We start from the raw sequence: 27,901 nt of genomic DNA on the forward strand, positions 1-27,901 counted from the left end.
TCTATTTTCTACTCAACAGAACATGGACTATCACTCCATTGATAATGTTGGTAGCAAGTAAGCTAGGCAGACTTTTCCACTTAATTAGCCTTGTATAAACAAACAGCCATGGAATAATTTATGTTGGGAAAGCCTGGAGCAAAGAACTGTGGGTAGCTTGTGCATTGCAAGCAGGGCTTCCAGCATGTAACTGAAGCCTTGTGCTCTGACCACAAGAAACTGAATTATCCCAACAACTCGAGAGAGCGTAGAAGCAATTAGTCCCCTGGCTTCACCACTGATGCCTCTCCGTCACATCAGGCAGTTGATTCACAGTCTGATGAGACCCTGAAGCAGAAGGCTCACTCAAGCTGGACTTCTAAATCTACGCCAGCTGGGAGGTGACCAGTGAGTTACCACTCCATTTGCAGCAAGATGAGCCTTCTGCTTCAGGGAAGCACCAAGGCTTGTGGCCTCCACTCTAGGTAGGACTCTCCAGAGGACTGATGTACAGGTTCTCATGGGAACTGTTATTTTGGTGATCCTATCTCAAGGAAGTATCTTTTCTTTATCTATGGGACGTGAGCAAGAGCAGAGTTGAACTGTAATGGAGAAATAGGACTGTTTGTTCAGCGCTTTGTCGTACTCAGTTCTCACATGTGCTGTGACTACTGTTAATACACCTATATGTGAAAGTTGTGAGATGTCTGATCCAGTCACGGAAATACGGTTATGTGAGACTGGTGACTCTGTATTCAGCTAGGAAGATAGATAGCATTCAATCTTACGTGTAAGCAGAATAACCCAACTCAAGCAGAATGGCTGTTGAGAGTTGAAAAATGTCCACTTTACACATTTTGTTTAACCCTTAGCTTCTCTATGTTGTTTATTGGTGACGAAGTAGTCTTGTGATAGTGAAAATAACTGAAGTACTTGGATTCCAAAAAGCCTCTTTGGGAGTTCCAATGTTTGTTCAGCATTTTGGGGGTACTCATGTGCTGTGACTAGTGTTAATACACCTAAATATGAAAGTGAAATGTCTTATGCAGTCACTGAAATATGGTTATGTATTGGAACTCCCAATTGGATTGGCATGTAGAACTCAACAGATGATATTTTTTTCTTTTTACTTTATTTATTTATTCTTGTTACATCTCAATGGTTATCCCATCCCTTGTATCCTCCCATTCTTCCCTCCCTCCCATTTTCCCCTTATTCCCCTCCCCTATGACTGTTCCTGAGGGGGATTACCTCCCCCTGTATATGTTCATAGGGTATCAAGTCTCTTCTTGGTAGCCTGCTGTCCTTCCTCTGAGTGCCACCAGGTCTCCCCATCCAGGGGACGTGGTCAAATATGACCAGAGTATGTGAGAAAGTAATATCCCACTCTCCACTCTACTGTGGAGAGTGTTCTGTCCATTGTCTAGATCTGGGTAGGGGTTTAAGGTTTACTGCCTGTATTGTCCTTGGCTGGTGCCTTAGTTTGAGCGGGACCCCTGGGCCCAAATCACAGATGATATTTTTATACCTGTATATCAGTGCCAAACTTACATAACCTTATGCACAGTTCCCAATAAAGAGATGACACTTTGTCCTTTGAAGAAAGCCATGAGGGCTGTAGCTAAACAGCGCTTCCTTATAACTATTTTTTTTTCTGTGATAAGCAGAGAAAGTTCACCAGCATGGACTACGTCTGCCCTCCCTGAACTAATTTTCTGTATTAGAACTCATTTGGCTTTCCCACCACTATTGTATTTATGTAGCAAAATTTTACTGGTACCTGGCAAAATTAAGTGCAAAGTAGAACAATAGTTCTTTTATCTGCAGCAAGGATAAAACTATAAAAAAATTAAAAAAGGAAAGAATACGGTTCGAGACACAGCTCAGCAGTAGAGCACTTAACTCATGTCCATGGGATCCTGGGTTCGAATCCCAGTACTGTAAAAGAAGAAATTAGAAATTAAGGAAAAATGTGTAAGGAATAGCTTGAGTATATTGTCATCCCATATTGCTGTGAGCAAGGAGATGGCGTTTTGAGGGTATATTTCACTCCAACTCTCTTAAGACTTTCAAATCTACACAAATAGAGTAAGAACATGCACTTGCCAGTTCCCACTTTCCAACTGTACATTTAGCATTTCCTAAAGCACATGAGTGACAAAGAAGAATGAGAAAGAGTTTGGGCATAAGCTCAGTGGTAGAGCACCTGCCAGTCATGCACAAGACCCTTGATTCAGCCCCTACCATTGCAAGTAAAACAAAGTAAAATTCCTGGCAAGAGCTCTATTTTGATTTAGTATAAATATATAACAGAAGTTGTTATGTAGATGCAGGCTTCTGGGATCCGTCCAGCACCATCACAGATCAAACTGACTCTTCACAAAGTTTTCTGTGTGATAAAATGGTCCCTGTGACATCGCTCTTACTGCCTTTAGCTAGTCTTAGGTTCCCAAGGTTACACTTTAACGGACCACTTCCCATGTAGTTGGCCAGGAGGCAGAATGTGCTGTGAGTACAATTCCTCCTAGGTGGTGGTTCCTCAGTCAGGGCAGATTATATCAGTTCCTGAGTCTACGTGTCCCCTAACTATGGGTAAAGGGATACAATAGGAGGAAGATGTTTTCAAATCAATCAGCCTTTCGGGTCTTTGACAGTTTTCTTTTTGTTTTAATACAAACACGAGAGAGCATTATATTTGAAAGGTTATGTTCTAAATTTAAAAGGACACACACACACGCTTGTGTTCACTCTCTGTTCTAACCCAGCTTTCTCAAACCTACAGTTCCCTTCAACTCACCTTAATGATTTGTACCTAGATAGATGTTCTCCCGATGCCTGTGGTTCCGCTTTACCTCAATGCCTCACACCTCCTAGCAGATGAGGGTCTTTATGTAGACAACAAGCACAAATTCCTTTACATATTTCCATTAGATTTTCTTTTTGTAGTCTTTGTTTCCTTTCCCAGTGATCCTTGTTCTTTTCTTTATGAAAAGTCAACAATCTCTGCTTCCACCGACTAATCCACAAATTCTGAAAGCACTGCACAAGCTGGTTTACTATAGAGCCCCTGATCGCATACTGTTCATATATTAAGTACAGTCCCAAATTTAGGACTAAACACTGATACCACATGGAGCCCCAACACCCTGCTGGAACATCACGTGCAGATGCAATTGTGTCCTAATTCGAGCTCCAATATCCTTGGCTGTCCTGGACTCCCTTTGTAGACCAGGCTGGCCTCGAACTCACAGAGGTCCGCCTGCCTCTGCCTCCTGAGTGCAGGAATTACAGGCGTGCGCCACTGTGCCTGACTAGTATTGTATGTTATTATACTTGTTTTTAACAGCTAAAAATGCTAGATGACTTTGTCAAGGACACACACCTAAAACTGTAAGTGATCGAGCAGAGTTTCAAGTCCAGGCTTATCTGAGTTCAAAATCTACATTCCTTTTTTTACTATACCAAATTTGTTTTGCCTAAATATAAGTGCTTGGATATATTTTAAAAATTCATGTGTCTCCTGCAACAGTAATGGCTTTTAAGAGTCAGTTGATAAGAACTGGAGTCCTGGACACTTGAAAATATCCTTTTCACTGTCTTACCTGGATGAGATTTTTTTCTCCACTCAATTTGACTTTATAAACATTCATCAAGTGTCTCCTCTGGGTAAGTTGTGGCATTCTGGGTACTATTCCTGTCAGACATAACTCCATAGTGTGATTTGCCAAGAGAATTGCATGCTGACTTTGCCTTCTGGACCTGCTAAATTTTGAGGTAATTTGTGTCCTGGGACTTGGGGCTATCCATGAAGTCTTAAATTTGGTAGAGAGGCATTTTGTGTAGCATTTTTTTCTGTTATATTTTGGTTCCCCTTGATAAATCAAATGCCCAATTTCTATTACCTTATGTGCAGTTCCTTGCAAGGACACAATAGCTTGGAGAAGTGATAAAATCTGCTTATATTGTATATTACTTTGAGCATCATACTCCATGCAGATGTTGCTATACAACAGACAAATGAGCTCACACTGATCTCTTATAAGCTTCTCAAACTGTCGACCCTCTCACAGCCTATCTTTAGTTTGCCTAAGAGAGGCATTGAGTATATCATATCATGTATAGAAGTTCAGGCAGGCTTCAGTTCAAACTCATCACTCGTTAGAAGTCTGTTTTGTGAGCTTCCGTGACTTGTCTGTCATATAAGGGGACTAATACTACCTTTCAGTGATGCGTGTTAGCACTAATGAATACAAAGTACCTAGCAGGACATTTCAGAAAAGATGTAGATATCAGATGCTAATCTGGTAAGAACAGTCCTCTCATTTACATGAATAAGGAGATAACAGAGGCAGTAAGGGTCCAGCTGGGTCCGGAATTCTCCATGCTTCAGTTCTTTCCTGTGCACATTGAGTTTGTTTCAAACTGGACTCTCCTTTGCTCCTTCCCTCACTTAAGCCCTGTTTGGAAGTCCTGTTTCCAATTAAAGGACAAGTTCTTCCCCCTCACCCAGGACAAAATTGCCAACTGTTTATCTTGTGTGTGCATGAAGTTTAAGACTAATTGTCTTTCCAATTACAGCTGATAATAGTTCTCTTCCCATTTTAGTGGCTGCTGGTTTGTCCCTAGTCACTCAAAACAAGGAGCTGCACACATTGACTAGGGTATAATCTAAGAGCCAACCAAATGGTGGTATAGACATTGTTCCAGGACTAGTAAGAATCTTATGCATCATTGATGGGAGAGGATGGGCATCTCTTGTCTCTATACATCTGTGAGTGTTTGCTACCACCCCCAGCTAAGCCTTCCATGTAATAGAAACGTCTTTTTTTTTTTTTAGGTGTTTTGAAACAGGGTTTCTCTGGGCAACAGCCCTGTCTGTCTTACTCGCTTTGTAGACCAGGCTGGTCTCAAACTCACAGAGGTTCACCTATGTCTGCCTCCTGAGTGCTGGGATTAAAGGCATGTGCCACCATGCCTGGCACAAATGTCCTATTCTTGTTTCTTTTCTTTGTTTCTTCCTCCCTTTCCAGAACTAGTGATCTAGTTCTACTAATACCTTCTTGCCCTCTTTCTTCCCTTAGTAGTTTATTTCTCCTTTTATGGTCACCTTTTCTTTTCTTTTCTTTCTTTCTTTCTTTCTTTCTTTCTTTCTTTTATTTTGAATAGGCTATCATGAGTTGAATCACATAAAATTCAGATGGCAGTCAGCTTTCTTTTAAGCCTGGCCAGTGGGTATTTGATTACTTTTGTCAGTGACCATTTAGGAATAGCCTAAATCTCTTTTTTTTTTCTTTTGAAAAAATGCAGTTAATCTGGGGTGTGTTTACCGTTTCAGAGGCTTAGTCCATTATGATCGTGGTGAGGAGCACGCAGGCGGACACTGGAGCAACAGCTCAGACCTACATCCTGATCCATAGGCAGAGAAAAAGAGACCTTGGGCCTCGTGTAAGCTCTTGAGGCCTCAAAGCCCATATCCACTAACATACTTCCTTCAACAAGGCGTTATCGCTCTTTAAAAAAAAAAATACAGCTGGGTCTATAGAGGAGTAGGGCTGATTTTACAAGGTGTTTGCCCACAGAAAGAGGTTTTTTTTTTATATAAAGTTAGAGAGCTGGATAGTGTTTCATAAACTGTGAAAAGGGTAGCAGTGGGCCTTAGGGTCAAGCATCAGAAGTGAGAGGTGGCTCCTGGGTGGGGAGGCCGGGTAGGACAAGCACTCCAATATTTTTCAGTAAGATCCTTATGGGATGTTCTTGTGCATCAGTTACTTGACCAAGTCACTTTTTAAAATGTTGTGAGAAGTCATAGATGAATTTCCCATTGGGTCCAGAATGGCATTACCTTCATTAACCAAGAGGCTGTCTGCCGATGGCCCATTTTATTACCTCATACTTCTGACCAGCAATGGCGGAGATTTATATTACAGACTGTTGAGAAAGTGGAAATCAGCTTTTATCTATGAATTAAAATAGTGTCAAACACAGAAAGTTTCAAGTATGGAGATGAAGTAAAGAGAGGCCTGGAGCACTTTGTTGAGTGCCCCTGTGCACATCGCAGCTACAAGTCACACTTACAGAAAGCCAAAAGCCTTCTTCTTGTCTTCATTATCCCTTAAAGTTGACTTCAGAGTCAAATAAGGGTCTCCAAGATCAGCCTATAAAATGCTACATAAATCAAAGGCAACACAACGCCAGCGAGCTTTGATTTATATCAACAATCCTTCTTTCTACTGACTTCTGTTATGGTATCATTTCTAATAAGCCTAGCTATTCAGATATTTTTCTTCCCCTGAGGAAGTAACTGATCATTCATGAGGTTTAGCTTTTCCATATATTAATCCATTAGAGAAATTACTTAATCTTTCCAAGACTCAGTGCTTCTATCTATAAAATAGAATTATAGTGACATCTACCTTTTACAATTATTTTCAGAGGCAAAAAGAGATAACTCATACAATGTTATTAGCAAACGCTTTTCTTCATAGTAAAGGCTCAGCAAAAATTAGCAGCTTTTAATATTGCTCTGTTCTTGTAGTTGTTACTCCACAAAGCTTTAGACTGGCAGTCTTTTTTTTTTTTCTAGATTTTTCCCCACTTTTGTAACCTAGTCAGTAATTTATCTGGAACCAAGGCCCATGACAATTTTTTTCTTCGACACATTAGTAATCATTGCTTTCTCCTCCTTTTCCTCTCCAGGGTTAGTGATCTGTCAGACTGCTAAACTGTCTATAACTCAATTTTGCTCATGCAGGGGCAGACTTCTTAAAGACACCAAGGCTGCACCCAGCTTCAGGGACTGAGTGGAATATACTTTTGTTTATGTATCTTTATGCACCAGACCCCAAGATGGTCCCACCCTTGAGCTGCCCTTAAACTTGATTCTATTCTCAACCAAACTGGAGAGATAAAACAAAGCCTCCCCCTCAAAATGCAGTCTCTATCCCTCCTGCCCTCCTTCTCTCCTCCCCTCCCTCCTCCTCCTCCCATTTTAGCCACTCACACACAAACACTAGTGAATTCGTGGATTTGACCTTTCCTAGCCCACCACTGCCACAAGAAGCAAGTAGATTTAGCACCGAAATCGGTCTGCCCCAGTCATAATTATTCTCTGTTCCACACCTTAAGGCTAAGAACAAGTTGAAACTCAAACATCTTTATCATCTAACCACTTGATCACAGAACAACTTGTCAGTTGAGTAGCTGCATGGGACCAGTTTAGCCACAAGGCAGTCGTCCCAAGTCGGAAGTAAACGTTCACCTCCCAAGAACATGTGGCTAGGCGATGTGGACTTACTACCTCCACATTCAGAGAGACATTTAAAGCCATGATTGGATAAGTCAGAGCACAAAGAAGAGAAGTTGAATTATCAGCGTTCGGTTGTTCAAGTGTGTTGTTTTATTTTGTTTTTGTCAAGACAGGGTCTCTCTGTGTAGCCTTGGTTGTCCTGGACTCTCTTTGTAGATCAGGCTGGCTTTGAACTCACAGTGATCCGCCTGCCTCTGCCTCCCAAGTGCTGCCATTAAAGTCGTGCACCACCATGCCCGGCGTTCAAGTGTGTTGTAACCAGATGAAGCACATGCTGCAAGGGTCTTTTTTGGTCTTAAATTGAAAGCATATTTAAATACATTTAAAAGCCAAAGGCTCTAGATTTAGGAGTTCCTAATTGGTCTACCATAGTTTGGGATTATGGCAAGGTGAAAAATTTAGGATTATGGCATTTTATTGGTCTCATCAAAGGACTGTATTTTTTCTTCCCTGTGTGTAAAATCATTCATAGAACACAATTTTTTCCATGAAATTTAAGTAAGCTCTCTACAAGCATTGCTGGTCCATTCTTTTTTTCTTTGAATAGAAAAAGAAGTAGACTGAACTGATCCTCAAGTTGTGTCTGACATCAAAATCACATCATGATGCCTATAATGTAGATGTTTGATGAGGGACCGGCAAGTAGAGTCAAATAGATCCTGGTTCAAATCCCAGCTCTGATACCCATTCTGACTTAGAACTAACCACTTCTTTCCATCTCGGCTACTCCATTTTCTTCATCAGACTCTTTCAGTAGTAGACCTTGAGTGAAACAACACAAGTCAAGCAAGGGGAAAATAGATGCTTGTCAGCTAGAATTAACTTTCTTTCTGTGGATGGGAATAGATGAACTGAAAATTAGATAAGAAATTGATATTGTACCTCTTCCAATGAGAACCATCCTGTGTGTCCCAGTAGGGTCCAGTGGTCTTCGGAAATGTGGTTAAGATAAAGAGACCATCTGGCTTGCTAGTGGCAACCTACAATTAGAAGGACTGAGTCTTTTAGAGAAGGACCACATTAGAAATTACATCTTTGAAAGCTGAGGATCAGGTGGAATGATGAAGGAGAGAGCAGTTAAAAGCAGATACTGCTTTGTCATCCTGTAGAAGTTTATGCTACTAGAGAAATAACATAGTATTCTGACCTCTGTGATCCTGGACAAGTTGAAGACCAAGGTCCAAAATATCCTGATACTTTTCCTTAGAGAATTTGTCTGACCCCAGAACTTTTTTTTGAGCACTCAAGCACTGTGGTAGCACCAAGGTGCTAAAGTTTCACTCATATTATTGTTTTCTCATGTTTCCTGATCCTAAAGTTGTAGCTTCTTCATAGCTTAAAAGTAGCCTTCTTCTTCCAAATGGTAATATTTATTTAATCTTTAATGGTAATCTTTCATCTTCTGTGCTTTGGTAGAGCCAAGCCAACCTTCTGAAGGAAGTTACTTTTCTATACAAACTTCCATTTCTCTAACCCAGTTCTCCTTCTCAATAAGATTCTTGAAGTCAAGCTACTTTTCTGCTAGTCTTTTTTTCATTTATTCCCATGTTTCCCCTTGAGTCCTAGAACTCTGCCCATGTTCCAGGAGGTACTGTTAATGCAGAGCAAATGCAACAGCAGTGGTTACATAAAACCATCCCTCACCTTACAGAAGTTGCTAAGGAGCCCGAATCCCACTGAAATAAGATGACCTAAAGCCCAGTTCCAGGCTCTCTCATCAATTGATTATTTGACTTGGCTTCATGCAGCCCCTCTTGAATTCTGATTTTCTTCTACCTCCAATAGGGTAAGAAGGGCTAAAATGACCAGTTGCTTAACTCAGAAAGTTAAAAAGCAGTCTTGTGGTGAGAGCACAGACTTTGAATGTCTATAGGCCAGAGCTCATATCCGAAGCTTGTCAACAAATCCATAGTAGGAAGATGGCTGAGCCAAGCATGCACAAAAGAGGCATTGCATTAGCTTGCGGGTGTAGGACTGGGCCTTCTGCTGAACTCTCCATTCTTCCCAGTTGTTGCTAGATGCAAGCCAATTACCAAAAGCCAAGTTACCACTTTCTGTACTTTGTCAACTAAGACCCAGATTGTTTACCTCCTCCCCACCCCTTAAGCAATTAGTAGTTCTTATCCTTCTTAGAAAACTCCAGTGATTAGAAGAAAAGAAAAGGAAAGGGGGAGGATGTGCCAAACACTTGAGAAGACACAGACTTACAAGCTAAGCTTTGACTTAACACTGTTCCTTTCGTGGGATTTCCTGCTCCCCAGTTTTGAGTTATCCCAAAACTTCGAAGTGTTTCCGCTTTTAGATCCCAGTGGATTTAGTTTATGCCCCCAATCCTTGATACTTATCTTACTGATGTTCTCGTGCCGGGGAATGACACTTAACATACAGAGAATTATTCAAATGTTGCTTAATAACATAAAATCTGAAACCACTGTCCATCAAATAAATCACAGTCTACACCCAGCCAATGAAATGTTAGTTGTTAAGAGAAATGAGGATACAGTGCCTATACCAAGCTTGTAAGGGCTCTAGAAAGCCAAGAAACACTGCACACAGAACACTAGGAATTACACCAACAAGACTAGATGTGAATCATAACATTTGCACATTTATAAAAACATCTTTTTAGTCATGTATGAAGGACTACTTAATGTTTTTGCCTGTTTAAGGAAACTAAGTACATGTAACACTGATTTCCCTAAGTAAAAATAACTAGGCTTCTCCATATGTTCCTGGCAGGTAAACCGGGAGGGGGGAGGGCAGGGAGGGGAAACCTCAATAGTTTTTCCTTAGCATAAAATGCAGAAGTAGATTCACTATAGTCTGTACCGGGATGACCAACAGATCGTAGTTTGTCTCTGGCTGTGCTGAATTTAGCACTGCTACTCCTGGACCAGAGCATCTTTCTCTCTATTTCTCATCCCTCTGCTATAGCACTGAGGCAGCCATGGGCTAAAGATTTCAAAATTCATATGAATAGAGCTATAGCCTCAGCCTTCAGGCCCAGCCTCAGAGTTCATAAGGGACAAGGGACTCTGAGTGGCAGATATATGCTCTGCAGGATATCCTCATCTAACTGACAAGGAAATTGAGGCTCAGAGAGGTTAAGTGATTTGCCCAAGGTCACACAGCTGGTAAGTGCTGGAGCCAGTCTGTCTGACTCCTGACACGTCAACAAGACCCTGGGGAATGCAAAGCTTTCAGAGCAACAGTGGGTCTGGCCTTTTTTTTTTTCTTCCAAGTCTAAAGCATTTTAACTAAACCAAACAGTGTTGCTCCAAATCAACTTTGTCAGACTCATGTTGAGAAAGGGATTTCTTCCAATTGCCCCCCACCTTGAAAGCAAAGAGAATAAGATATTCTGGATTTGGAGACCAAGGAAGCTGTAGACAGAAAGATAGTGTCTGAAGCTGTACTCATAGTGACAGCTCCAGTTCTTACGTGGGGAGTGACCGTCCCTTAACTCAAGCCAGCCTCCTTCGCCGGAGCAGTAGAAGCAGATAGACAGGAGAGTAGCTAGCTACGAACAGGTACCGGGGCATGCCATGATATTTGCCTACTGTCGGATTGGGTGGGTACGCGGTTCAGTTTGGCTATGTAATAGGGGCTCATTTGACTAGGAATGGTTAAACAGTTCCCTCAGAGCCTCACAAGCCACAGCAAAAGAGACACTGGCTGGTATCAGAAGCTTTGGGTACTTGGAAGGAAGATAAGAAAAGGTCATGGCCACAGCTGGGCTCGCACTTACTCAATTAAGCAGCGGGCAGGAGTTAATCGCCTGTAGGCGACCGGGATCTCACCGAGGCATTTTAGATGTTTTCTAGAGAGCAAAAGAAATGCTTTCCGTTGGTGTTCATTTCTATGTGCTAAGTCTTTGAGAGCATGAGGAAGAAAAGTGCCCTGGGCTTGGGTGTAAGAGTTTCTAGAAGTAATGGATTTAGGGATTGGCTTATTAGGCAGGATCCCAAATGAAATGAAGCAAAGTTTCCCAATACTCTGGCCTTTTCTACAAGAGCGCCACAATTTTAGCAGACCTTTTGTGTGAGCGCGGTGCATGGGCTGGGCTTACCTGTGCCTTGGACTCCTCCACTCTTGAGGTTTGGATGAAACATGCTGAATCTATGGTCATTGACTCTTGGGTCTATAGATGTATTAGGACCCCAAGTCATTCCCAGTACAGCACAGTCTGCCTTGTGGTACGTGGGTTTTAATATTATAACTGGTAGGAAAGACGAAGAGGGTTGTGTGTAGTACCCTTGGGGTTAAGAAGCATGAGAGGGTGGGTGGTGTGGCCCATCAGTATGTACAAGGACCTCTTTAACCCTAACAGCTGCCTACTTAGTATAACACAGATATTCACAACAAAAATGTGCCAAATTAGATAAAGAGGATTATGGCTCTGCTCTGTTTAGTAAAATTGATAGTGCGCCTGTAAATATGGCCACCAAGCAGATTTTACTGCATAACATCCTTATTCCCTAGTGTCTTTTGTAAGAAAAAAGCTTTACAAATACGCTCTTCTGCCAAAAATTTTCGCCCCAGGATGCTGAAAATCTTAAAAATGCAAAGTAGAGTGCTATTAAGTTATTTGACAATGTCTTAAGAAGAAATATATATGGGTAAATAACTTACAGAAACAGTGGAAATTGTTTTCGCTAAAAATAAAAATAACAACAAAAACAAGTTTGTGGGTTTCCTCCCATAGGTCAGAACCAAGCTAGAAGATGCTACGTAAGTATGGATCCTAATTAGTTTTTCAGTCACCCTTGGACTGCTACTTTTTAAAAAGCAGAACTTCCTTCATGTCTTCAGGATGATAAGGATGGCTAGTTGCCCCTTGGGGGAAAAGCTCATTAGCTCCGTTCTACTAACGACTGTTCAGAGCTGTTCACAGAACACAGTCTAATTTTTAGCTATCTATGGTCATGTCTTTTAGGACAAAGTTTAGTGGGGGTTGGGTGGGATTCATAGCCCCTCTGTTGTATACAGACTAATTAACCAGGCATTCCTACTTTCCTTGTCAGAGGGAGACAAAGCAGAGTCCATCCATATTGTGTAATTGCAGGTTGAGAAAAGTAGTGGAGACTCTCTAAGACTCTCCAGATTTCCTATCTGGAAACTGTAGACAATGCAGTGCATGGCTGCACCGAGAGGACAGTGACATGTGTGGTCTGCTAAAAGCCAGTGGCTGAGAAGCACTGGGAAGTCCTCCTGGGAGCTAGGCAGAGCTCACCCCTTACTCCATCTATCTGAAGGATTTGCTTGACTCGTTGTTTGCTTTTCTTTCAATTTTCTTCACAGAATTTTGTTCAGGTTAGTAGCCCCGAGCACGCACAGTTGTTTTCAATGCTTGTATCTCATTGACCTGCAAAGATCCCTGAAATTTGCTTCTACCTGTTCAAACTATCACATCAAGGCTGCTTTTAAAAAAATAATTAAAGAAAATAAACAACACTGTATTATAAAACAATTCTTTGGTTAGTATGTTATGTTTCTCTAAAAGAGAGGACAAAGCTTAGAAAGCCACTTTTAGTTGTTAACTATCCAGCTTTGGGTATTCATAGATATTCTACAGTTGATGATATAGAGTCATTATCCCTACTGTATATAAATTATGTTAACATTATCTGCCTCCAACTTGCTAATGTGTGTCTGACATGAATAGACAAACACAAACTCTAAACTCACTGTAACCTTCTGAAGTGATAGCAGCTGCAAGTCAAAAATCACAAACTCTTTGCCTGGCAGCTAGCCATAGCTTGCAAACTGCTTTTTTTTTTTTTTTTTTTTTTTTTTTTTTTGCCTCCAAAAGTTTTTTTTCCCCACTAGCTGGTAACATTGACAAATTGCAAAACTTCATATAATAAACCAAGACTTGCAATTATGAATAAAGCTTCTATGAGCATTTGTGCACAGCATTTTGCAGCCACTTAAGTTTTCAGTGTATTAGGTAAATTCCAAGGACTGCAGCTGCTGGATCATACACTGATTTTGCAGAAAACTGACAAACTGTCTTCCAAATGGCCTATAGACGTTTGCATTCCTAACAAAAATGAATGTGAGTTCTTATTACTGCACATCCTTAGTATAATTGATGCTATTGGTATTTTGGACTTTAGCAATTCTAGTCCCTGTGTAGTGTATCTATATATAAGACAGTTGCTTTATTGATGCTGGCTATAGGATTACAATCTGCATTTTAACTTATCAGAATCCATTTATGATTTATAATACACTTATAGTGACATATGAAATTTTACTCCTACATAGGCTTGGGTCTCTTGACATCGGATTGGATGTTGGGTTATAATTATTTCTCCTTCTTGCTAACAGTTATATCATAAATAGCTGGCAAATCCCTAAGCTATAATACAAATCCTCTTGGGATAGTATATGCACAGGTTACAACGCAAAAAGTCTTAAGTTTAATGGCCCATTTTTAAAAAAAGTATAGGTGCATTCCAGAAGAGAAAGTTGATATTTAGATATCTGGGAGTTTGAGTTTTAGGTCTTTAAACTGAAAATAGGAGAAGAGAAAAATATCCAACAGATTTACAGTAGCAGGCATGGTTTCCCCCTGTGGAATGGACCTTAAGTCCAATCATGAGGTGGTTTATTAGTTCTGTAACCTTAATGTCAATAATGCACCAGTAGACACATCTTGCCATGAAGGTCAGTATAAGAGTTTGCAGAACCTAGTGCTAGATTCGACAATAGGTGTCTTTTTCTCTCCAGTAGCTTTTATAACTCTGTCCAACACCATGTAAGCTTGATAGCAGCGAGAGAGTTTCTGGCCATTTCAGGTTCATTTCTCTATATCCTACATCCAAAGCGCATGAGGTCGTTGGCAACAGGGTCTTACCTTCTGTTTACGGTGGGCAGTCAAGAACAACGGTAGTAATTTCCTCTGTTTAGGGAGCCTCCCTGATTTGCAGGACAATATCCAGTGCCTAGCACTGAGGTTTTCATTTCACAAGCCAGGTCTTCTGGTAGCATCCTTGTGCACCCATATAGATTACTTCCGTTGTCCTCTTCTTTCATGTTCCCTATGTTCTACTAACTCCTCTAAGTAAAACTATTGCTTGGGTAGCTTTTCTATATACACTTCGTTTTAGTTTAGCCCTCTATAACCTCATCATTTTTCTATCCTCTGCCCACTCGGTGCTTGACTCTCCTTCATTCCCTGTACTCCTCCTCTCTATAATTTCACTTTACCTACATCTTACTCTCCCCCATCCCTTAATACATCTGCTCACAGTGGCCTAATTCCAGCTACCAGGATAATTGGTTTTAATTAAAATTTTAAATTTTAAATTAACACACAAAATTAACGGGTTCCATTATGCTATTTCTACTCATACGTGTCATCATACTTTGCTCTTATTCACTCTGCCCCATTTTTTTTTGCTTCGTTTTAGCTATTAATTAATTGTGACACTGGGGATTGAACATAGGGCCTTGTGCATGTGGTACAAGTACTTTAACACTGAGCAATACCACTCCTAATACTCAGATTAGTCTCAAATTTAATGGTTTGATGTGGTCAGGTGCTCCCTATGAAGGTGCCAACTGCTACATGAGTGCAGCTAAGTGTTGCCATTGAGAGAACACAAGCCTACTTTTGGTAGGTGTTCTGCTTAAAAAGACAAATAAGGGGCTGGAGAGATGGCTCAGTGGTTAAGAGCACTCACTGTTTGCTCTTTCAGATGTTCTGAGTTCGATTCCTAGCCATCTATAATGTGATCTGATGCCCTCTTCTGGCCTGCAGGTGTACTTGCAGGCAGAGCGCTGTATAAATAAATAAAGATTTAAAAAAAAAAAAACATCCAAATAAACGAAACAGGTAACTGCATTTTCCTGGAAGCATAAGCCTTGTAAGCAATCAATTAATTAAATCTTTTAAGATACACTAGTTGGGCTATGCAAAACACTTTTTTAACCATTTAATAGTAAATTTTAATTTAGACGATGAAGACTTCCCAGTTAAAAAAAACCAAAAACAAAAAGCCATATAGCTTTGATCTGGTGTATTTAAGTGTCTGGTTCTTTGTCCAATAAGTAAAGGCTTGGTTCCAGATTAGCATGGGTGAGTACTTATGGCCGTCCTTATGTTTCTTTGCTTTCTATAACATAACTAAGAATGCCTTCAGTGGTGAGAGTGATGAGTAGTCTCTGTATCCGGTAGGATCAGTGTGTTGTGCAATGACGGGAACATCATTGGCCAGACCATGTGCTAAATAAAGCAAGCAATCAGAAGGTCATTGTCTTTTGGAGCCCTTTTTATGCTTGCCACCACTTCATGAATCCCCTGCAGGCCTTGATAAGGAATTTATATTTGCTTCTAAAAATATTAGGAAGCTATTGGAGGCGTGTGAGCAGTGAAGAGACATCATGCAACCTCATATTCTAAGAAGACTCTCCTAAAAAGAGCTGATTGGAAGGTTCTGTCCTAGGCCTACAACCTGAATACTTCGGAAATTCTGCCTCTTTAACATTGCTATTTGTACTTCCCCAGGATTGTCATTTTTCTATTTACACATACATGCTCCTCTCTCTACCCTTACCACAAGTGGAAATGTTCTCCATAGCTTTTGAGCCATACATCCTAAGAAACGTCAAGGATATGTCATTATGGACGGTTCATAGAAAGGAAACCGGTGCCTTTTCTGGTGGAACTCATTTCCTTGTGTTCTTGCCTGGCCTACAGACTATTATTCACCAGTCATGTGGCAGAGATAGACTTTTCCAGATAAATACATTTCTCAGCCGAGGGAACAAATAAGCGAGCTCACACGTTTATATAACCAACCTCCTGCTATGCTTCTGTCTTTCAGAAAATACTGAAGGAAGGACCCCTGCTAAAGAACTGTAACTCCTTCAGGAGATGGAAGCTTAGATACTGTCTGATTCAAGGACAGAAGCTCCACTTTGCACATCATCCTTCGGTAATTATAGAATCCTTCCATCGGCGCTAGTGACTGGGTGCCAAGAAATGTGTGGGTGTGGAGGAGGCCAGCAGTAGAGTGGAAGTTGAAACCACCTATTCTTCTTTTAACAAACCCCCTTGGGGAGATGGGTGGTATTGCGTCCCTTTCCCCTTTGCTATGTCTCCTCCTTTTCATGGATTTCCCAGGTAGTTTCTGTATCCAGAAGTACCTACCAAATTCGTCAGGCCCAGGGCAAAAATGAAAATACAAAACAGAACCCTTTATTCAAAAACCAGAAAAAAAATGCCATGCATTAGTGGTGCTAACATAAAATGTTTCATATTTATACTAAAATATAAAGTCTTGGCTTATGGTATGTCAATTTGATATTTGATGTTATTCTTTAAAAATTAAATAATTATCGTGGGGCATCTGAGGTCTAGGGAAAGGGACTAGGGTGGGAGAGGGAGAGAAGGTGGGAATGGGAAGATAAGAGCAAGGAAATAATAATCTGGATGTAATGTAAATAAATTATAACAAATAAAAAAAGGAAAAAGACATCAACAATCAGCATAATTTATTTATTTAATTATTTAACTTTTTGTACCATGCTAGTTTTAAATTTAAATATAAAATCATTTAACTTATATAAAGAACGACCATCATTGTACGATTTATATTACTAGCTCATACATGCATGTGCATTTTTTTTTCAGTAGTATATGAAACTAGCTCCTTTTTTCACTTTTTAAAAAATTTTCACATTCTGAGTAAATGGAAAGGGGACAGTAGCTGGCCCTAGCTTTCCGTTTCCTTCAGTGTCATCCTTTCTAGCATAAATGGTTGCATAACAGGAGGACAGATCATGAATAAGAATTAATAGAATAGGGCTCCCTTGTTGCTCGTTTCCTAAAAGAACACTGCCTTTTCTTCCTGTCTGTAGCAAGTTATGGCTCCAACAGAATGTGTGGCCTGTCAGTACCCGTGCCTGGTCATTCATAGGCACAACATACTCTGTACTTGCATTACCACCATGGTGGGATTCACTGGGATGCTAAGCTCATGCATATAACAAATACAATTAGACTGTCCAACCATGGGGCGGACATGGAGATGATATGTATCTCCTGTATTCATGTGCACAGCCCATGATCTTATTGGGCTTTATTAACAAAACACAAGCCCAAAGATCAAATGATCAGGAACTTAGAGATGACAGTAATAAAGCTTTAGAAATGCAGTAGACATCCTGGGACAGGCTGAATATGGTGTCTTACATGACAGCACAAGTTACATAGTGATCAAACAGCCTCGTCTCTATTGATAGTACTGATTTCCAGCAAGCAGCTGGACAGTATCTACCATATCAATTAGACTAGGAGATACAGGCTCTGAACTGTATGTGTCAAGCAAGGTGATCAAAGGCTGCCGCCATGTAAATTAAGGCTTAATTATAATCTATACTACATGTTCCCCCAGGTAGGCTACATTTTGTTATCTTATCTAGCATTATATTTATATTTGGATAAGTATGACCTGACCAGCTCAGTCCTTAGCACAAGCCCACAGAAAAGTTTTAGGGGAGTTGTATTTTTGTTTGTTTCATACCTGTCACACACTAGATCTATAAAAATCATGTTTCCATATAAATCCTTGCCCTCAAGACAAATAATTGGTTGGATCATAACTGCCAAAAAGGTTTGTCTGTATGTGAGTATGTGTGTGTGTATGTGTGTGTGTGTATGTGTGTGTGTGTACATTTTAATGTCTATTGGCTTGATTAATCAGACAGTTTCTTATCATTCTCCCTCTATATCTTTCCAGTTTGCACACTTTGAAACAATTGATCTGTCTCAAGTCGCCTTGGCAGAAAGTAGCTGCAGAAATCTTTGTCACGGCTTTTGTGTAAGTAAGATTGAATATAACTGAATGTTCTGTTTGGGGAGGGAGCAGGCATCAGGTTTAACAAGTCTTCTTTGATTGCCAAGTGTTATTATTATTCATACAAATTTTCACTAGCCTAGCAATAGAGAGGACAGCGAGTGCTAATCATGTTCCCTATTAAGAGGCTGCCAGAAAGCCAAGATGCCTTGAGGGGACACCGGGCCTTTGACTATTATAGCCTTCTGCCAGTCTTTTTGGTAAAGGCTATTTAGAAGTATCAGTGGAGAGGGTTTTCAGACATGGAGAAGTCATAGGAAAAATTAGGATAACCAAGGTCCATGACATCGTTTCCTTTGGTAATGTACATAACCCTCACTGAGCCCATAGTGAGGTTATGGATGATCATTTTTTTCCAGAAGGCAGAGGAAGTATTCAGGACTTGATGTGCTTGGAATGTTGCGCAGCTTTGGTCAGTCATGTAAATCTAAACCACTGAAATAATAACCACTGAAAAGTATCAAGTCCACTGGTGCTGAAGACTACTTCCCATCTTCTGCCTTGCCTCATCAATTAGTTATATCAGGGCTCCTCTTGAGGCTAGGCTATGCCTTCTCTTAATGAAAAAGCACAGGGCCACTGCACATCACATCAGCAAAGAATGGGCGTGAACCAAAGGAGTGACTGTAGTCATGATCCCAACCAGTGCCTATGCCTAACTACCACAAAATCAAGTGCTATATGCAAAAGGAGACAGAAATTCCATGTCAGTATGCTTAGCACCAGCTTCAATTGGAGGCAGTCATCACAAAAACAAGCAGGACCACGGAAGCAATGACTGACATCATAGCCAATTGTGTTCTCTCTTACTACCCGGGTAAAGTCACAACTTGGCTCATGGCCTACATCATTGAGACCTTTAGTACTGAGCCAAGAGTTTGCCATGCCACCTCAACAACCTGAACTCAATCCCTGGATCCCATCGAGGAAGGAGAGAACCAATCCCTAAAAATTGGCCTTCACACATGATCTTTGCCACATGCATACCTACACTCACATGCATACATGGCTTCTTCTTCCTCAAGTAGAGTGTTTACACCTTGTAGGAACATTTGAGCTTTCACAGAGATGTAAGAATTTTGATAATAAAATTCTTAACCATAAAAAATCACACACACACACACACACACACACACACACACACACACACACACAAAATAAGAAAGAAGGAGAGAGAGAGAGAGAGAGAGAGAGAGAGAGAGAGAGAGAGAGAGAGAGAGAGAGAGAACCTTAAGAGTGGCTTTGATACTATTCCTGGCTTGGTCCTTGCCTCATCACAAAAGAGATACTACTCTAAAATTCTCTTTCACCTAACTCTGTCTATGAAAAAGAAAGAAACTAGATTTTTAAAATATCTTATTTTGCCCACAAAGAGCAAGTGAGGCACCCTGTTGAAGCAAATGCACCTTCACCACTGCCCATAGAACAGCAGTGAGCAAGTAAATATTTTAGGCAAGCTCACTTTAGAAGTAAATGACACGTGACTTAGCATGTAAGAGTGTGGACTCTCAGTCACAGTCATAGGGGAGGGGAGTAAGGGGAAAACGGAAGGGAAAGAGGAATGGGAGGATACAAGGGATGGGATAACCATTGAGATGTAATATGAATAAATTAATAAACTATATTTAAAAAGAAAAAAGGGTGTAACTCAAGAGCCAAAGAATTTCCCTTCATTTTTTAACTTCTGGGTGACTCTGGACAAGTCATATAACTGTCCTGTCTGGTCTTGACTATGAAAGGGTAACAATTACGATGCCCATCTCATGAGACTGCAATGGAGAGTGATTGAAAAAATATGCTTAAGCCGGGTGGTGGTGGAATACATCTTTAATCTCAGCACTCAGGAGGGAGATCTCTGAGTTTAAGACCAGCCTGGTTTACAGAGCGAGTACCAGGACAGCCAGGGCTACACAGGGAAATACTACCTCAAAAACAAAACAAAAACAAAACACAAAAACAAAAACAAAAAACCCACAAAAAATAATATGCCTAAAAGCACACTGAAATAGTTCTTGGCACAGATGAAGTGGTATTAAAGTCTTAATTATTATTATTATAATTATTATTTTCTTGAGTAGTTATTAAAGCAGCTGAGGGTGGCCCTGGAAGCTTATGTCTTATATTCAAGAAATGGCTTGGAATACACTTGGTGCCTATGTCTAGTTTCATAGAGAATTTGCAGATGGGTCAGGGGGCTTTGCTGGTGAAAATAAACTAATAAAATGATGTTTTGTTTAGGTTATTACACCACAGCGAAAAGTCTCCCTGGCTGCACCCAGTCGGAAAGACATGGAAGAATGGATTAACATCATAAAAACTGTTCAACAGGGAGAAATCTATAAGGTAAAGCAAATAGTGAATACACACATCTCTCAGGAGACACTGCTTAAGTGACTACATGGGGGAAGAGAGTTTTCAAAGAACTAGTAAAATGGAAGCAGAGACTACCCAGCCAAGAAGTGAGCATAGAAACCATTTGGAAACCTGTTTAGAACTACTCACAAATAGGAGCGGTTCACTTAGGCTCAGACTCTGGTAACCATGTGGTGTAGCTTAGACTCTTCTGTAAACATCTGGCAGATGTGTCATGGTACATCCAGGGAATGAAATGCACAAGATGTTTTGATGCAGCTAGCTTAGACAGCCATGAGGTCTTCAGAATAGCAATAACAACACTTCAGGAAACTGAGGCAGAGAAAGAGGAAGGGATCAGACCAAGGAGAACTAATCACTCTCCTGAAAACAAACAGAACAAAGCAGAAGAGAATTTGGATCCAGGCTCTGCAATCCCAATGTCTATGTCTTTACAAGCTAAACAAGGCTACCTCTGTTTTCCAGCCATCACAAAAGAAATGTAAAGGGAAGGACAAGAGGCAGCCTTCCCCGCAGCTCATCCACGTTCTTTTTCTCCTTCACTGTCTCTGAAACAATCAGTGCTGCTTTTCAGACTTGAGATCTAGCCTCTTCTGTAAATCTATCACAATTATAATCTATTTAATTGGCAAGATGGGAAGGCTCATATCATTTATTTACTTAGGAAAATGTCGATGTCATAGTGAGGCTAGATAAATATTTTTGAATGAATACTTAAATCTAAGGGAAATCTTGAAGTCGGTTTTGAGTTGGAATGACACAAAGTTCATCCCAAAGCAAAATTCTTCTCTGAAAGTCTTGGAGATAAAGAACAAAGTGATCACAGCCTTTAAAGATCTTGACGTCACACAATATAATAACAAAAGGTCTAAATCCAAAAGAAAATATAACACAAAAAGACTCTTAATGTCTTAAATGCCTAGCGAAGAATAGACGATTGTTTCACGCATTTAGGCTGGAGCAGTGTGCTCAGTAATAATGGGGCTTAGAAATTAAAAACACTGTCTAGGAGAAGAACCATCTTTCCTCCTATTCCTAGGATTTCTCGGGCTTCTGACAACTTGGTGTCAGAACTATCCATTCGGCTGTTCATGACTAGGATGGGGGTAACATGACAACATGGCTAAAGTGGAGCCTCCAGCATAGCATGATGTCCTCACGCAGGCTTACGATGTATAATGCTTAATTGCCAGTCCTTCGCCTAGCATCTGATAATAGGTTTTCACCTGACTTAGCATTTAGTGTTTAACTGCTTTGCTCTTTTCTTCTTCTTTTCCTGATGGAGTACTACATCCCTGCCTTGGCAATGAGGCCGCCATTAGAGGCAGCAGCAAAGAGTTGTTCCTTCTTTACTGCTCTCCTGTTCTTATCCTCGAGGAGCAATGCCTTTCTCTTGGCTTCCTTCTATTCACACTGGAATGCTTCTTACGTATCGCATAATATTTTCAACTTCACAAAAGGTCACATAGGATACTTCGAATTTTAATTAGTAGCTTAGGAATGCAAAAATCCTAGAGAAAATTGTCAGAAGATAGATGTGTCATTATTCACTCCATTGAGTTAAACACCTGGCTGGTGACAGCCCAGCATACATTAGGAGAGAAACGAATAATATGCCTGTTTACTTACTCTCTCCATAAGGACTGAGACCAAATCTCTGTGGAGTTCCCTTGGGGACCTAAATACATTAGGGAACACTTCCAGCTGCTAGACAAAGCCCTCATTACCAGGATCTTAGCATTTCATCTTGCTTGAAGCTTAAACAGGCAACTATTTCCCCTTTGCATGCACCTTATATCTAACAGTCTTTTTTATCTTCTGTCACTAAGAATGGTGACAAGACTAATCATAGGTTTAGTGACATATTAAAGTAGTGACAAGGCAATTGAATAATATATTGAAAACTATTCAATATATATTGCTAGATGTCCAGTTCTGTTACTAAGTGTATTGGGGGGGGTAGAATTCTACTTCTTGGCCCCAATGAGCTTTTAGGTAGTTAGGGATTATACACAAAAAGATGCCACTAAAGTTAGTTCTCAAATAAAACAGACAAAAAAGTAGTATAAGAATGCAAAAGAGGAAAGGATAAGTATCTGGAATCTTCTGGGAAGAATTATTAGAGAAGAGACCTGAGACAGACCCTGAAAGATAAATGGGACTTAATTGGGGCCAAGGGTTTGGGCCATCAGGGAGACCTGAACAAGAAAATTGATACAAGAAAAAGCTAAGTACCAGGAAAAGAGAATCTTCTTGAAATAGATTGAAACATGGATGGAAAATGTTTGGGAATGTGAATACAAGAAGCATGTGCCTCCTTACCCTGACTTTGTTTTCCCTTTTCTCCCCAAGCCCTCTCTCCTGCTCCATCAGTCTCCCCAAACCTGATCCTCACCTCACTTCCCTCCCCACACCCTCCCCTACCTGGGTCCGTCTTTTCATCTACTTCCTGTCTATTCTATTTCCCCATTTGAGTGAGATTCTAGGAGGTCCTCCCCTTTGGGCCCACTTTGGGCCCTCATTGTTACTTAGATTCTTTGGGTCTATGAATTACAGTATGATTATCATGTATTATGTGGTTAAAATCTGCTTATAAATTAGCACGTACCATGAGTGACTTTCTGGGTCTGGATTACCTCACTTAGGATGATCTTTTCCAGTCCCATTCATTTGCCTGCAAATTTCATGATTTCCATGCTTTTAATAGCTGAGTAGTATTCCATTGTGTAAATGTACCACAGGTTCTTTATCCATTCTTCAGCTGAGGGACATCTAGGCTGTTTCCAGTTCCTGGCTATTATGAACAAATCTGAAAGGAGCATAGTTGAGCAAGTGTCCTTATTGTATGGTGGAGCATCTTTTGGGCGTATTCCCAGAAGTCTTATAGCTGGGTCTTGAGATTGATTTTCAAGTTTGCACTCCCACCAGCAATAGAGGAGTGTTCCCCTTTCTCCACACCTTCGCCAGCATGTGCTGTCATGTGAATTTTTTTATCTTAGCCATTCTGATAGGTGTAAGATGGAATCTGAATCGTTTTCATTTGCATTTCCCCAATGACTAAGGATGTGGAACCTTTCTTTAAAAATTTCTTAGCTGTTAGCAAGTTCTCTGTTGAGAATTCTCTGTTTAGCTCTGACCCCATTTCATAATTGGGTTATTTGGTTTGTTGTTATCTACTTTCTTGAGTTCTTTATGTATTTTGGATATTAGCCTTTTGTCAGATATAGGGTTGGTGAAGATATTTTCCCAGTCTGTAGGGTGCTGTTTTGTCCTATTGACAGTGTCCTTTGCCTTACAGAATCTTTTCAGTTTCATGAGGTCCCATTTATTAATTGTTGACCTTAGAGCCTGAGCTGTTGGTATTCTGTTCAGAAAGGTGTCTTCTGTGCCAATGAGTTCAAGGCTCTTCCCTGTTTTCTCCTCTAACAGGCTTGGTATATCTGGTTTTATGTTGAGGTCTTTGATCCACATGGAGTTGAGTTTTGTGCAGGGTGATAAATATGGACTTATTTGCATTTTTATACATGCAGACATCCAGTTAGACCAGCACCATTTGTTGAAGATGCTATCTTTTTCTCCATTTTATGGTTTTGGTTCATTGTATGGTCAGAAGTCAAGTACTTGTAGGTGTGTGGGTTTATTTTTGTGTCTTTACTTAGATTCCATTGATCAACCTATCTGTGTCTATGCCAGTACTGTGTGGTTTTTACTACAATTGTTCTGTAGTACAACTTGAAATTAGGGATAGAAATACCTCCAGAAGTTCTTTTTATATAATTGTACATGATTGTTTTAGCTATTCTTGGGTTTTTGATTTTCCTTGTGAAGTTGAGAATTATTCTTTCAAGTACTGTGTTGAAGAGAAATGGAGAGAGTGTTCAGGCTTGTTTTATCCCTGACTTTAGTGGGATTGTGTTATGTTTCTCACTGGTTTGTTGTTTCTTTTATTGTTGATGTCCATCTTTAATCCTTGGTGGTCAGATAAGATGCAGGGTACTATTTCATTTTTTTGTTTCTGGTGAGCCTTGCTTTGTGTCTGCATATTTGATCAAGTTTGGAGAAAGTTTCATGAAGTACAGAGAAGAAAGTGTATTCTTTTGTGTTTGGGTAAAATGTCTTTTAAACATCTGTTAGGTCCATTTGGTTTATAATGTTGAATAGCTTCAGCTATTTGGACAGCCTGTCCATTGGTGAGAGTGAAATACTGAAGTCTCCCAGTGTCGGTGTGTGTGGGTCAATAATGTGATTTAAGCTGTAGTAGAGTTTCATTTACAAACTTGGGTGTCCTTGTATTTTGGGCACAGATGTTATAAACTGCAAGTTCCTCTTGGTGGATTTTTCCTTTGATGAAAATTTAGTGTCCTTTGCTATCTCTTCTGATTGGTTTTTGTTTGAAGTCTATTTTGTCATATATTAAAGTGGCTTTATAGGCTTTGTTTTCTAGATCCATTTGCCTGGAATGCCCAGTGGCCACACCAATCAGGTCCACAGAAAATTTCCTACCTAGCAACACACTCTCCTAAAACCAGTAGAGTAAACAGAAACAAAAGAACAAAACCCCCATCCAACAAAGACAAAAAAACAAATATCAGCATCTAGAACTATAATCATTCTAAACTCATATGATGAGATACTAGTATAAAAACAGTCAGTAAAGCCAGAAAAATGTCTCCACTAGAGCCCAGAAACCCCACTACAGCAGGCTGTGCGTATTCCAACATAGCTGAAACATAAGGTTTTAAGACAGTCCATACAAAGATGATAGATGACCTTAAAGAGGGAATGAATAAGTCCCTTAAAGAAATCCAAGAAAACATACCCATACCCACCCCCAAACCCCAGTGGAAAGAAATGAATGAAACTGTTCAAGACCTGAAAATGGAAATAGAATTGGTAAAGAAAACTAAAACAGACAGAATTCTGGAAATATAAAATTTAGGAATTCAAACAAGAATTACAGAGAGAAGCTTTACCCACAGAATACGAGAGATGGAAGAGAGAATCTCAGGCATTGATGATACACTAGAGGCAATGGATACATTGTTCAAAGAAAATGTAAAATATAAAATATTCCTGATAGAAAACATCCATGAAATCTGGGATACTATAAAGAGAAAAAAATCCAAGAATAATAGGGAGAGAAAGGAGAAGAAACAAGGCAAGAAAGATATTTTTAGATTTCTGTGCCAAAGCACAGAAAGTATTTTCAACAAAAGCATAGAAGAAAAATTTCTTAACCTGGAGAAGGACATGTTTGTAAAAAAGTACAAGAAGCATACAAAACACTAAATGGACTGAGAAAGAAAAGAAAGTGCTCTCAGCACAAAATAATCAAAACACTAGACATGTAGAACGGGAAAAAGAATATATAATAATATATATAAAAGAAAAGATAAAAGCTGCAAGGGCAAAAGACCAATTAACATATAAAGGCAGATCTATTATAACTATACCTGACTCCTCAATGGAGACACTAAAAACCAGAAGGTCTTGGACAGATGTGCTTTAGACTCTGAGAGACCACAAATGCCATTCTAGACCTTTGTACCCAGCTAAACTTTCAATCACCATATATGTAGAAAATAAAACATTGCATGGTAAAACCAAATTTAAGCAATATCTGTATAATTCCAGCACTCCAGAAAGTATTAGAAGGTAAAGTCCAACATAAAGACCTTAACTATTTTCAAGAACATACAGGGCATAAATAATCCCAGACTAGATGACTAAAGTCAAAAGAAAAGAAACACACCAGTTCCTCCACCACCACCACCACCACCACCAACCACCACCACCACCAACCACCACCAACCACCAACACCACCACCACCAACACCACCAACAACAACAACGTAACAGGAATCAACAATCATTGGTCATTGGTATCCTTTAACATCAGTAGTCTTAATTCCCCAATTAAAAAAAAAAAGCAACTAACAGAATGGATATGAAAACATGATCCATCCTTCTACTAAATCCAAGAAACCCCTCAACATCAAGAATAGATATTAACTCAGGTTAAAAGGGATGGGAAAAATATTCCAAGCCAACAGACCTATGAAGCAAGCTGGTGTAGCCATTTTTATATCTAAGAAAATAGGCTTCAAACCAAGAATGTTTGTTTCTTATAGTTTGACCTTCAGAAAAAAAGAACACTTGTAAAGATTGCATAGAAAATTTATTTTTTCTTTATTTTATTTTATACAAGTATTGGGCCTAGGGCCTCACACATGCTATACAAGTACCTCCCCACTGAGATTTATCCTTCATCCATTCTAAGAAGACTTTTGGCTATGTTCTTTCCTGGGGAAGACTATTTCTGTCTGTGTTTCTGTCTCTGTCTCTGCCTCTGTGTCTCTGTCTCTGTCTCTGTCTCTGTCTCTGTGTCTCTCCCTCTCTGTCTCTGTCTCTCTCTCTCTCTCAGCATTTTTTAATTGTCTATAGTTCTTTGTGTAGGGTTGAGGCCTCCTGGGCTTTCACACTTAGTCTATATTACCTTATCTACTGTTCAGCTCAGGGTTAGGCAGTCCTGGTGAGACTTGATGGGTATAGCTTCTTCCACTCTTAGGAAACACAATGTCACTACACACTCCCTGTTCCTTTGGCTCTTGCAATCTTTCATTGACCTCTTCTGCACTGATGATATGCATATATGTATGTAATAGCAATTAATGAAAAAGAAGCTCTGTGTTTGAAAAAGAACAAGAAGAGAGGTATATAGGAGAACTAGGAAAGGAGAAAAGAGGCAACTGACATAATTATATTATGATCCAAGAAATTAAAATAAATAATTATTTTACATCTTTTTAAAAGCAGGAGCTTATCAAGTTGCCCAGACTAGCCTTGAACTCATTCTGTAGGCCTTGAATTTGTGATCTTCCTGTTCCCCCCAAAACTGATATTGGAACCCTGTTACTAGTCTCAATAACTCTAACATTATGTGGTAGTTCTTCTTTTAATATTTTGGGGAATCTACTGTTTTTCATAATGGTTGTGTTAATTTGCATTTTAATGAAACAAGTTTTCAAAACTCCATTTGTTCTATTTCCTTTCCAATGGTTTCTACCTATCATCTCTTGATCATAACATTCTTAACAGGAATACAATGGTATCTCACCATGGTTTTCATTAGCATTTAGTGATTAGTGATACTGAATATTTTCTATTTTCAATTGACCTTCACAGAAAAGTCTGTCCAGGCATGTTGACATTTTAAAGGACTGTGTATGTGTGGTTTTTGTCAGTATCTTTTTAAAAATTAAAATATAGTTATATCATTTTCTCCCTTTCCCTTTCCTCCCACCAACCCTTCCTCCATGCTTCCTCTATAAATAGTGGCCTTTTTTTTCTTTAGTTGAGAACACACACACACACA

General features: G+C 39.8%; 1 protein-coding gene across 1 annotated transcript in view; it reads left to right on the forward strand.

Annotated features, from left to right (window-relative positions):
• Positions 1–27,901, forward strand: part of DGKK (diacylglycerol kinase kappa) — a 117,868-nt gene that overhangs the window by 34,628 nt on the left and 55,339 nt on the right. Inside the window, exons 2-4 of the mRNA XM_084790259.1 lie at positions 16,120–16,230; positions 18,037–18,117; positions 20,392–20,496. Coding sequence (XP_084646385.1) covers positions 16,120–16,230; positions 18,037–18,117; positions 20,392–20,496 — 297 coding nt within the window. The remainder of the gene's footprint in view (positions 1–16,119; positions 16,231–18,036; positions 18,118–20,391; positions 20,497–27,901) is intronic.

The sequence above is a fragment of the Acomys minous genome (assembly GCF_964271855.1).
Source record: "Acomys minous genome assembly, chromosome: 7".
NCBI classification, from domain to species: Eukaryota; Metazoa; Chordata; class Mammalia; order Rodentia; family Muridae; genus Acomys; species Acomys minous.